This window comes from Lissotriton helveticus, chromosome 8 (assembly GCF_964261635.1).
Source record: "Lissotriton helveticus chromosome 8, aLisHel1.1, whole genome shotgun sequence".
NCBI classification, from domain to species: Eukaryota; Metazoa; Chordata; class Amphibia; order Caudata; family Salamandridae; genus Lissotriton; species Lissotriton helveticus.
In genome coordinates, this window is record NC_136069.1 from 921268579 (window position 1) to 921282330 (window position 13752).

The 13752-nt window shown below is 44.7% G+C and overlaps 1 protein-coding gene across 5 annotated transcripts in view; it reads right to left on the bottom strand.

The window, feature by feature from the left end:
• The window catches only part of LOC144773006 (uncharacterized), a 2495654-nt gene that overhangs the window by 1169708 nt on the left and 1312194 nt on the right, over positions 1-13752 (bottom strand). For all 5 annotated transcript variants that reach the window (XR_013599895.1, XM_078657750.1, XM_078657753.1 and 2 more), the window contains exon 8: positions 13086-13136. Coding sequence is in view for 4 of the 5 variants with exons in the window: in XM_078657750.1 (XP_078513876.1) it covers positions 13086-13136 (51 nt within the window). In the remaining variant the exon portion in view is untranslated. The remainder of the gene's footprint in view (positions 1-13085; positions 13137-13752) is intronic.

A 13752-nucleotide genomic window follows, 5' to 3' on the forward strand; every position in this document is an offset into this window, starting at 1 on the left:
TGAAGAATGAGTGGATGTATAAGTGTCTGGATGAAGGATTTAGTAGGTGCGTGACTGACTGTATGAGTGAGTGATTAAATATGTCTCACTGAATGCATGGGTTAGTGACTAAACTGTCTTAATTTGTGCATCATTATGTCTGTTGTGATGTAAACTGCTGCATGTGTTGATCATTAGCTATACGAGAGGCTATATGTGTTATTAATTGGTTGCCCAAGTATTTCTATGGGAGATTGAGTTTGTGTGGGGGTGGCTGGAAGGTGTGTGACTCTGTGCATAGATGTGTGAGCAGTTTATTCACTAGGTGTATGAGTTCAAGAGTGCATGTGGAAACAGCTACATGGGCAGTTGACTGTGTGCATGAGTGTATTGATGAGTGAATGGATATCTCAATGCTACATGTCATACTAAATACATATGTAAAACACAGTACATGTGAGAGTTGGCATATATAAATAACTGTGCATGAGAGCCACTGAATGAGTGAGTGGTTGTATCGATCATTGTGAACTTGTATCAGGGATTGTATAAGAGAGTAAATATGTGTTAGTATATGTTTCAATAAGTAAGGTGTGTTTAACTGTATAGTTGAAGAAATGGAGGTGAGATTGTTTCTTTGCATGACTGACTGGGTGTGTGAGTAACTCCATGGATGAGTGGCAGTGTGTGAGTGTCTGTATACACTGAGTGTATCTAAGGTTATATTAGAGTCTGAAGAGGTTTATCGTATTAGCACAAGAATGATGTCAAATGAGATGTCATCAGTGATGTCATTTGAGATGTCATCAGTGATGTCATCAGTGATGTCACTGACCATGTCATGAATGATGTAATATGTGACATGATCAGCAGTGGATTGCGGGTGCGCGATATATAGTTAGTGCAACTAACTATATATGGAATTTCAATGGTTTTGTGTGAGTAAAATAAGGTTTTTTAAATGCTAATTCCTAACTATATATGGTCTATAACCTATGGTTTTTTCAGTGAATTTTCAAGGTTTTGTAAATGCTAATTCCTAACTATATATGGTCTATAACCTATGTTTTTTTCAGTGAATTTCAATGGTTTTTTAATAGCAAATATCATAAGCTGTCGAATGTCAAGTACGTGGTAAGTGAAAACATTTTCGTGTTTATGCACACTGATCTGCTTTGAATGGTGCCCCCCCCCCCCTCATTTCTATTAGGAGTACTCTCTCTTTGCAGATAGTGAAAGGTAGTTAACGCAGGCCTTTGCCCCCGTTGTAATCCGTCGTGCCTGTTTCTCTCTCCATTTGATTGATTGTTATCCAAGTATTTACTGTTTTAGAATTAGTTCTCTTTGGTTCATTCTCCATTTACAAACAAACACAGAGTCGCAATACTCTGTTTAGTCTTTGCAGATAACGAAAAATCGTGTAAAAAAAAAGAAAAGGAATCGAGCAAAATCAGTAGGCCACTAATGGGATCTCTTTTTGACCTCGCTAAAATAGAAACATTAGGAACAACCCCTCATGACAAATACAAAACTAGTGAGATGAACTGAACTCCACACAATGATGGCTGCAAAACAGCTCGGCTCCGCCACCCACACCGCCCAAAATAACGATAAAGAACGGCTGCCATGATTGGTTGCGGAATGACCACGACGGAGCTACGAAATGGTGCTGCTCTCATGCTAACCCCATCTTCAGTCTGAAACATCCAGAAACACTGTAGACTACCAATTGGATCAGTTCCGGTAGCGCCCCAATGTAACCCGGTAGAGAAGAACTAGCCCTCCCCTCTTTGACTGATGGTTCTTGTTGCCTGTCCCTTCTGTTGTCATTTAACAGAACTATTTAGCCTGCTGAAAGGGGTTGTGTTCCGACCGCTGGTTGGTGGAGACATTTTGACTATATTCTGTACCTGCGTTGTCGCGTAATGCGTCATATGACGCGCCGCGTTAGCGCATCCGGAAGTCATCCGCGGCGCGCAGCGCGTAACGTAAGCATAACAAGTCATGTGACTTGTTAATAAAACTTTTCATTGGTTCATTTTACTTTTCTTATTGTAATGATGAAAGGCTTGGTCATATGACCTAAAAATTACGCTTTTCATTACTTCCGAACATTATTTTTTCTTAAATATATGTTATAATGTTCCAGGCTAATGTACTTTCCCGGAAATTTTACAACTGTCCTGCAAGTAAAATATATTCTTTTTTCGAGAAAAAGAGCGTTTCTTCGTCCCATGACGGAGCCGTTGAGCAAAAGAGGGTCGACCTGCTGTCTTAGTCGCCGATACGCCTGAATATGAGATTCTTATCGATCACTTTATGTTGCAGGAATAGAAAACACAACAGCCCTTGACCATTTATCTTTACTGCGTTCCTTCGTATTATACCTTTTACCCTTCATGTAATTGGTCTGCTTTATTTCACTTGCCTTTTAATGATTCTAAAACAGTCACTATTATTAAAAACTTTACCAATGTATATACTACTACCATGTTTTCTTTTAAAAACCTTTATTGTGAAAATTTCATTATACAAATACGAGCCTATAACCACGTGGGCCTGCCACAGAGCAAACTGTAATCGTATATGATGAATAGACATTTACACTGTAGAGGAACGTAACGGGCGGGCCATTAGGTTGCAAGAACTAAGGTGTCTAACAGTTACGGAATCGGTGGACGTACATTTTATAATTAAAATACGACAGGGCCAGTTACAATAAAATTATCTAGATATACATTTGCGGGCAAGTACCATGGGTGACGTTAATTCGAACTTTCAACAGTACAGTAATCAATAACACATCAGAACTTAATATCAATAGGGATGTCGAAATATTCAATCAATTCTCGTCCCCGCCCGCCATGTGCTTCAAAACTGCATACGTATCTCGTGATTTCAAGGTTCTGCAACCAGTACACAACAAGGAGTTACGAGTCCCATTTATTCCGGCGCCATTTTGGGCGAGGACGGGCAGGTCCAGGATATAGTCAAAATGTCTCTACCAACCATCGACTATGATGATGTTCATATGCTGTATTTATTAGAGTAACACTCATCTGTCCACATGAAATTAATTTGCCACAATCTAAACATGTCATTTTAATCTTTCCAAAGTTCTTCTAAATATTTGGGACCGTTTCCCTTGCCTCTGAAGCTCTCAGTGCCACTTCTTTGATGAATGTACTAGCAGGTCAGGGGTTCTCCTCCAAATCTCTCTTTTATGCAGCACTATAATTAATTGGTGCCACCTCTCCATATGACGATGCATGGTATAGTTACCACAACTATATATTTTTTCGGTTCCTCTGGAGAGTTCATCGTGGCAGATGAAGCGTGTAACGTACCGGGCATTTACCTTTTTTTGCATGTACAGGAAAGGAAAAAAAAATCGAGCGTCCGAGTTCTAAGGTGTCCCAGGGCCATTTTAGTGGACCAGGCCCAAATCCAAAGAACAGGCCGCCATTTTGAGAGTCCTCTTGCAGCCGCCTGTCGCTGTAGCATCAAGAGCAGCCGAAACTCAGCTGAATGGCAACTGAAACGGTAAAGGGGCGCCCCACTACAGCAGACGAGCCTCCACCTAGGAAGGCCCATTCACGCCGGCTCCCCCCCCCTTCGGGCACCCCACGCCGTTATTCGGAGCAGTATTGTAGGATGGCCACACCAGTGCGGCAACTTGCTAGACATCACCTCGGTGGTAACCGAATCTCAACGCCTTGTGGTGTCTTCTATTCAAAAAACATTGTTATGCTGCCTTCGACCTATTCGCCGCAAGTGCGCACACAACTCAACTGCATAGCTTGCTAGACACCACCTCGGTGCCATCCGGATCTTGGAATGTCAGCACCTTTTGGTGTCTTCTCTTCAGAAAATATTGTTGCGCTGCCTTTGGCCCCATTCGCACATCAGTCCGCTACTGACGCCATCTCACAGGCTAATGGGGCGCCCCACGCCGACTTTCAGCATTGTAGAATGACCACACCAGTACAGCAACTTGCTAGACATCACCTCGGTGCCATCCGGATCTCGGCGCCCCACTGCAGATGAAGTGCCTCTCAACTATGAAACCACCACGGTGACATCCGGATCTTGGCGCGTTGTGCTGCCTTCGGCCTATTCGCACATCGGTCCGCTACTGACGCCATCTCACAGGCTAATGGGGCGACCCACGCCGAGTTTCAGCATTGTAGGATGACCACACCAGTACAGCAACTTGCTAGACATCACCTCGGTGCCATCCGAATCTTGGCATCTCAACGCCTAGTGGTATCTTCCATACAAAAAATATTGTTACGCTGCCTTTGGCCCCATTCGCACATCAGTCCGCAACTTAGACATCACCTCGGTGCCATCCGGATCTTGGCATCTCAGCGCCTTGTGGTGTCAGTCAGAAAATATTGTTGCGCTGCCTTTGGCCCCATTCGCACATCGGTCCGCTACTGACGCCATCTCACAGGCCAACGGGGCGCCCCACGCCGACTTTCAACATTGTAGGATGGCCACAGAAGTGCGACAACTTACTAGACACCACCTCGGTGCCATCCGGATCTTGGCGCGTTGTGCTGCCTTCGGCCTATTCGCACATCGGTCCGCTACTGACGCAAACTCACAGGCCAACGGGGCACCCCACGCCGACTTTCAGCATTGTAGGATGGCCACACCAGTGCACCTTACTAGACACCACCTCGGTGCCATCCGGATCTTGGCGCGTTGTGCTGCCTTCGGCCTATTCGCACATCGGTCCGCTACTGACGCCATCTCACAGGCCAACGGGGCGCCCCACGCCGACTTTCAGCATTGTTGGATGGCCACACCAGTGCGGCAACTTACTAGACACCACCTCGGTGCCATCCGGATCTTGGCGCGTTGTGCTGCCTTCGGCCTATTCGCACATCGGTCCGCTACTGACGCAAACTCACAGGCCAACGGGGCGCCCCACGCCGACTTTCAGCATTGTAGGATGGCCACACCAGTGCTGCAACTTGCTGGACACCACCTCGGTGCCATCCGGATCTTGGCGCGTTGTATTGCCTTCGGCCTATTCGCACATCGGTCCGCTACTGACGCCGCCTCACGTGCCAACGTATTTTCTCCGCATTTTATACCCTATGCCGCATAACAGGTCATGTGACTTGTTTATAAAACTTTTCATTGGTTCATTTTACTTTTGGTTTCCTAATGATGGAAGGCTTGATCATATGACCTAAAAACAACACTTTTCATTGGATGAAAACTTTTTTTTTTTCCCAAACGATAAAAGCCCCACCTTGTTTCTGGATGTTTCAGACTAAACTGGCGTCAGCATGAGAGCACCACCATCTCGTAGCTCCGTCGTGGTCATTCCGCGAGCAATCATGGCAGCTGCTCCCCACCAGAAGCCTGCAGGAGTCGGGGCCCCCAAAACTTTTGATGAATTCTCAAGGCGGAGGGGACGCTTTCGAGAATGGGGTCCAAGACCTAGCAGACAAGCGTCCGATTTCCAAGGTGTCCCAGGGCCATTTCAGTGGACCAGGCCCAAAAAGGAAAGAGCCTGCCGCCATTTTGAGAGTCCTGTGACAGCCGCCTATCGCTGCACCGCAAGAGTGGGCGCAACTCAGCTGAATTGCGGCTTTTGACACAGTGGACCAAAAACGGACGGAATGGCAACTGAAACGGTAAAGGGGCGCCCCACTACAACAGATGACACTCCACCTGGAGAGGCCCGTTCACGCCGCCTCCCCCGGGGCGCCCCACGCCGTTATTCGGAGCAGCATTGTAGGATACCAAAACCAGTGCGGCAACTTACTGGACATCACCTTGGTGCCATCGTTCTGCTGCCTTGGAACTATTCGCACAACAGTTTGCTACTGATGACCCACCCCCCGCGACGCCCCACACCGTTATTTGCTGGGTGGCAACTTACTAGACATCACTTTCGTGTCATCTAGATTTCGGCGCGTTCTGCTGCCTTGGAACTATTCGCACAACAGTTTGCTACTGATGACCCACCCCCCGCGACGCCCCACGCCGGAAATCTGGACGTTGTGCTGCGTTGGGACTATTCGCACAGCCGACCGCTACTTCGTTGTTTTTCCCTAAAAATGTTTATATGTTATTACTATTTTTGTTTTCTTGTATATATTTATAAATTATTAAAGTTTTATAATCTTACTACTTTGTCGGAGTGCTATATATTTTTAATGTGACACATAATTGTAAAAACTTTGATGTACAAAGAGTCATCCCTGGAATCTTCCGCTTCACGCTCGGTCCCCTCCCCAATCACAATACAGGATGGTTTTCAGATAATAGCAACGCTTCTGCTGTGACGGATCTCATCGAGTGTGGGCCTTGATCTACTATAACTCCTTTGAAGAGGGGTGATTCTTTACAGCTGTGGCCATAAACTACATCTGCAGGGCTAGCTGATAGCCTAGGACCGGCCTGGACAATCGGACACAGAGGAAAAGGAGTGTCAGAGGGTGCGGTAGTGAATAGGGCGAAAGGGAGGTGTCGGGCGGGCACAGGGTGTGATTCTCAGGGAAGAGCAGCGCAGATGGGGGGAGGTTTATTACCCATGCATAAGACAGAGAGCGGGGGTGACCACTGCCTGGGTGAGATGCTTGCGAGGGTGGGGAGCCATGCTAAGGATCGACAGCGTGCACAGAGTGGGTCTGGTCAAGGCATCTAAAATGGCTGCCGTGCACGACAAAAGTGTGGCATTTGAAAAAAGACAAGATGGCGCAGACAATGTTTTTCAACACTTCCTGATTTCCTTCGAATCGAACGTTAACAGACGTTGGGGCATATTACCAAAGTTAAGCGATATTTATCCCTAACGATGCATTGCAAAGATTTTTTTACCGTCAGAAATTATCGCAGATAAACCTTGCTATTATCAAGGTTTATCGCAAATACGATAAAAAACGACCGCAATGCATTAATATCGCTGAAAACTCAGCGATATTCATGCATTACCGAGCTAATGCTCTTAGCCATGTTATCCACCTCCCATTGGATAACATGGCTAAGAACTGCTCAGGGCAGCTGTTACTTTTTGGAGATATTCGCGCTTATCTCGAATATTTCCAAAAGTTGATAATAGGAGATAGCGATGTTAGCGACTGTTTCCAGTCGCTAACATCTTGGCATGCCCACTTTGCATGTCATTAGTGATAAATATCACTCACATGCAAAGTGGGGCCCAAGATGGTCGCTATCTCCTACTAGCCGTCGCTAACTGGTGTTAGCAACAGCTAGGTAATACAGATATAATTTTATCTCCGCGAAGCGGAGCGCTGTTACAGATATATATCTTGTTTTTGAACGTTAATTTCTCAAAATGCACTGAAGCACATATATTGAGACCTAGCAAAGGCACATCGGGCTACCAGTCCCTAATATTTTACCAAGTTTCGTGCAAATCCATTCAGCCGTTCGATTATTATTATTATTTTTTTTTTTTTTGCCCCGCGGGGCCCTTTTAAAACCTCCACATCAAACCTAGGGGGTCAGCGAGGATCTACTATGCCCCCTTATGGTCATTTGCCCCTTCGCTTTGGCCTCCTCTTGTCTCTCGATCCTACCGAGAGACAAGATGGCGGCCGCTACGTACTGTTTCGAATGTTTACAGACACCGGAGAGCCAATCAGCTTCGCTTCGCAAAGCTCCGTAACGCGAAAAGTACGCGAAGCGGTGCGCTGTTACAGATATATATCTTTTTTTGAACGTTAATTTCTCAAAATCCACTGAAGCACATATATTGAGACCTAGCAAAGGCACATCGGGCTACCAGTCCCTACAATTTTGCCAAGTTTCGTGCAAATCCATTCAGCCGTTCGATTATTATTATTATTATTTTTTTTTGCCCCGCGGGGCCCTTTTAAAACCTCCACATCAAACCTAGGGGGTCAGCGAGGATCTACTATTCCCCCTTATGGTCATTTGCCCCTTCGCTTTGGCCTCCTCTTGTCCCTCGATCCTACCGAGAGACAAGATGGCGGCCGCTACGGACTGTTTGGAATGTTGACAGACGCCGGAGAACCAATCAGCTTCGCTTCACAAAGCTCCGTTGCGCGAAAAGTACGCGTCCTGGAGCGCTGCCCGGTCCGCTGTTACAGATATATATCTTTTTTTAAACGTTAATTTCTCAAAATCCACTGTAGCACATATATAGAGACCTACAAAAGGCACATCGGGCTACCAGTCCCTACAATTTTGCCAAGTTTCGTGCAAATCCATTCAGCCGTTCGGGCTAAAAATGAGGCCAACCGCCCTATGGAAAACTCAATGTTAAAAACACGTTTTGGGACCCCCCTTTTTTCTCGACCCCCCCTGGACGAACCCCCCCCCCCCAATTTTCAGGGGCTGCTCAGAAACAAAATGTGCCATTTTCCTGAAAATTTCAGCCAATTCCGTCCACAAACGCCAAAGTTATTAGACATAGAATTTTCAAAAAACCCATAGAGAAAAAATCCTAACTATATATACCTACTGGCGACCGCCAGTAGGTAATATATATATATATATATATATATATATATATATATATATATATATATATATATATATATGACCCTACCCTTGTTTATGTCTATTTAACATGCTGGTGTTGTTTGAGTTTTTACCGTGTGCACAAGACACAAGTTAGTGTCGAAACGCATAGCGTTATTTGGGAATAAAAACAACCTTGAGCAACCTGCTTCTGAGTGCGCATTGCTTACGAGTGCTGGATAAAATTTGGAATTAATTTAAATGGCAATTGGGTTCGTTGTTTTATGCGCCACCTGACACGGGAGAGGACTTCAGTAGGACCCCTTTGGAAATAGGAATATATGTATATATATATATATATATATATATATAGAGAGAGAGAGAGAGAGAGAGAGAGAGAGAGAGAGAGAGAGAAACATTGATAGGTAGACAGACAGACAGACAGACATACATACAGACAGACAGACAGACAGACAGACAGACAGACAGACAGACAGACAGACAGACAGACAGACAGACAGCCAGATAGACAGACAGACAGACAGATAGACAGATAGATAGATAGATAGATAGATAGATAGATAGATAGATAGATAGATAGATAGATAGATAGATAGATAGATAGATAGATAGATAGATAGATAGATAGATAGATAGATAGATAGATAGATAGATAGATAGATAGATAGATAGATAGATAGATAGATAGGATAGATAGATAGAAAGAACATGAAACATAGCATTTCGTCTTCGTTTCAGTGCCCATAAAAAACTTTCACAATGACAGCGTTGCTCATAAATATTAATTAACACACCTGAAAGGTACACCATGCCTCTACCAATGAATCCCCCTGATGTATAAATAAATACTGTGAGTGCAGAACCCTGTTAGCAAAATTTTACACTATCTCCTACTGTACTTTATTTGCATTGTTTCTATGGGCCATATGTATCAAGCCTTTTTAAATTCGCAAAGGCCGGAATTCGGCAAATTCCGGCCTTTGCGAATCGCAAAAGGCTGTTTAGCATTTTTTGCTATGTATGTAAAAATCGCATCATAAGGAATCGCAAAAATGTGCGATTCCTTATTTTGCTATAGCATTTAAGGAATCGCAATTTTGCGATTCCTTAAATGCTATGTATGATGCAATTTTCAATAGCGATTTTAGCTTAAGAAATCGCAATTTACCAACAACTTTCAATTGGTGGTAAATTGCGATTTCTCATAAAAATGCACAAATTGGCATTTTTAAATGTGGCATGTGAGGCACATACATGCCCATAGGGCATGTATGTGCGCCATATGCACACACATGCTGATTTCAGGGGTACAGCAGGGTGTCCTTGAGACACCCCTGCACCCTTGAAATCAATCTCATTCTGCGAATTCCCAAATTGCGATTCGCAAAATGAAATGCATTTCACATTCATTCCTATGGGCCTCCTGGCCCATAGGAATGAATGGGTAATTATTCCTTATTTGCGAATTCGCAAATTGCGAATTCGCAAATAAGGAATAATTGGAAATCGCAAAAAATAGCGATTTTCTACATACATACCATTTTGCGATTTCTAAATAGCGATTCCTTAAAAATCGCTATTTAGAAATCGCAAATGGTGATGATGATACATATGGCCCTATATGTCTCAATAAACTTACTCCATAGTGCCAAAGTTCTACAAAGCAAAGGCACATTTTAAAATGAATGTTTTTTATTTCCTTATAATATGCTTTACATTTAATATGTGATTTATCCTAATATACATTGTTGCATAAAATACATTTCAAATATTAGTACAGTCTCCCCCCCAAAAAACACACAATGCTCAAAACACTGACATTTCTGCATTCTCAGGCAATACTAAACGGATTACAATAACATTCTCAAAATATTTTTAAAGATGTACGACAATCAATTAATAAAGCATGTAATAAAAAATACATAACAGGTAACGTGTAAAATTGTCTTACATTGCCATCTTGGGGTTCAGGTGAGATTTATGAAATACTCAGGGCTTTTCCTTTTGGTTTGTAAATGTCACCAGAACAACTCAATGGCAATATAAGGTGATATTACACAATTACCCATGACCTATTCCCAGACTCTCTTGTTAGCTCTCTCTTTCTCTTTCCTTCTCCCTTTCCTACACTCTCTCTTGCACAGTGGTGATCACCTTTCACAGTGGGGAGTCAGCCACAGTGCCTTGGGCCCCTCGTGGTGCGGTTGGGTGCAGGGTCAGGCCTCTGGCCAGGCCCTGTGTTCAACCCTCTGCTGCACAAGGCTGAAGGTTGCTCAGCAGGGGTCAGCCGTCCGCAGCAGGGATGGGTGCAACACGATTGCAGGAAGGGTTGGGAGGCTGCTTTGGGATTGGATGTAGGACCTGGCCATCATACCAATTCATTGTACTGTTATTGGTTTTCTTTCTCTTGGTTCTGATAGTTATCAGAAGTAAGGGGCCATCTCCACATGTTCACATAGTGCCTGGGTTAGCTTGGTGAAATGGAGGCACTAATATATGTCACTTTTATTTTATTTAATAATTGTTGATATCAATGCTATATTATATTGCTTATTTTTCACTGGGCGCATGAGTACAAGACTTCAGGTCAACATAGCATAGCATTAAGAAAACAAGAGAGACCCCTACTCTTATTAATAAATATGCAGCACTATATTTGTTGCTCACACAGGTGATAAAGGAGGTCAGATGTGATGCATCCTCTATAGGCTTTAAATGTGACAGATTTGAAAGAGCAACATACAGAAAGATATAGAAGTTTTGAGTTTTGAGTGAATTCAGCACTGCAAATAGCTACATGAGGTCACATGTAGAAGTCTCACGTGCTTTACCTGCATCATCTAACTCATCATGAAAAAAGGAGGAGGAGGAGCCAGCCCATCATGGCCGTGCGGGGCCGATGCTCCCTGCTGAACCTTCTCACTGACTTCCAGAGCGGGCATTCGCTGCGCTGTTTTCACTCCCTAACGGTGTCGGTGTGACCGGAATTCGGGCTGAATATAAGTAATTCCCTAACACCCTTCTCCGATCTAACATCTTGGAGAAATGAGCCTTGATGAGACCAAGATGCCACCTGCCGAGCAGTGAGGTTTTTACCCAGTGCCATGGGAGCTGCACTGTATGGCCGCCGGCTTCCGTTCTCACCCATACATTAGTTCCCTCTCCCTGGGTCCACCTCTGGAGCAGGGGACTTCCTACTGCGGTCAACTGCCTATTTGACGAGCGGGACACCTCACCTGGAGGCTTAGCCGAGTCCTAACTGAGGCAAGGTCTTCCCCGGTACTGGGGAGGAGGGAGGGGCGCGCTTCCACTGTACTGTCGCTGATGTCTGGGCGACTTTGGACAGTTGCGCTGATGCTGCCATTTGCCTGTGAGGAGCGCTTCTTTTTGAGGCCGTTTTTCATCCCCTCGAAAATCTCCTCGGGGATGTTGCCTGACCCCAAAATGGCGGCGAAACAAGGACTACTCAGAGCATCTCATCCTCTCCTGGGTGCTGTGCGAGGATGCTGTGCTGGTTGACCACTGCTGTACCTGTGCCCACTGTTTGGGAGATGCCTATCATTGTGGGTCCGATTTTGTTCTCCAAGACAATCTTTATTTAGCAAATGTCTCTAATTCTCTCTGTCCCGGTGTTTTCAACGAATCTTAAGATGGTCGCCCTAACACTTCCCCTCTGGGACATAGAGATCAATGGGGACTGATGTATCTGAACTTGCAATGTCGCGTACCCCTGCCTGAGTTCTAGTGGCCGACTCAGTGAGACCCTCTGCGATGATTTTTTTTCCTCCCCTGGTCTTCAATCAGTGATCACCCCGGGACCTCAACCAGCCTTTGCCCGTCCCTGTCCCCGCCCACCCACCAGGACCTTTACCCTGCTTAGTTCCCTAGACAGCTGAGACCTAGCGACTTTTTTCTGATACCCGGTGGAGCTACCTCGCGAGCTAAAGGGGAAATAGACATTGGACTCCCTCCTTGACCATCCCCTACCCAGCCGGACTTCGGGCAAACGCTCCCGCATCTCTCCTGACCTTATCTCCCCCCACTTCCTTCCCCCTTCCTCCACCTCTCTCACTGCTCCTACTCTTTCCAGCTTCTGTCCTTTGCCCTCACCTGCCCTTGTCCTTTGTCCCCACCCTGTTTTTCTCTGAACCTCTTCCCTCGCCACTTGAGACCAAACTGTTTTGTCTGATGCCCGATGGAGCTACCTGGTTTAGCTACAGGGGAGATGGGCAGTGCATTCCCTCCTTGGTCGTCACCTACCCAGTCGGTCTTTAGACAGTCTTAATTTCGTTTCTCCTGTTGTCTCTTCCCTTATCCTCCCTTTCTCGCCTCCCCTCCCCCCACTACTTTTCTCTCTCCTTTCTCTCCTCTCCTAATGTATTGCTTATTTTATGATGTAATGTGTAATTGTTGATCTTTTTCTGTTACATTGTTGAATATCATGTAAAGCGTTCTGATACCTTCGGGTCCAGCCATCGCTCTTTCCTCTTCTCAATGTGTCACAAGTATTGAGGATGTGGGGGACTGCTTTTGGAGAAAACCACCTATAAATACATGTGTGGTGCATGCAACAAAAACATCAGAATCAATAAAAATATAGAAACAAAACTTACGCGCTCTCTCAAAACTTTATTTTCTAGTTTTAGGACCTCTTTTTCTTTATTCTGTTTGTAAAAAGCAAAGTGACAGAAAATCAGTCAAAATATTACATTCACTAAACTGAATATATAAAACCAAAAGGACTTTCTAACATAAATCCCCAATTTCAGTGGCAATTGGATTTACAATGCATTTTTACCCCTTACAATAATGTGTTGAAGCGATACAATATTTTGCGACATAGTGCAACAAAACATATATCAAACATACCCATCACGGTATACACCAGAGTTCTTTTCCTACAAAGCTCATTAACATCCAAACTGATTCGCACCAGTCAACAGAGTTTGGAGACACACCTAAACTTTCGAAGTCATCAAATGCTCGCAAACACAATATGATACAAAATACTTTACTGACAAACCAGTGTTGGTAAAGTACACAAACAACATACTGGAGGAGGAACAGTTTGGTTTTGGACTGGTTCGTGGGACAGAATCAGCCTTGGTGGTGGTGTTGGATAGCCTTCGGATGCGGGCGGACAGTGGTCAGTCGGCAATTGTAATCCTGCTGGACCTGTCTGCCGCATTCGATACGGTGAACCACGACATTTTGCTTTCAAGGCTGGAGATCTTTGGGGTGAAAGGAGTAGCGCTTAGATGGTTGCGATCATATCTGTCT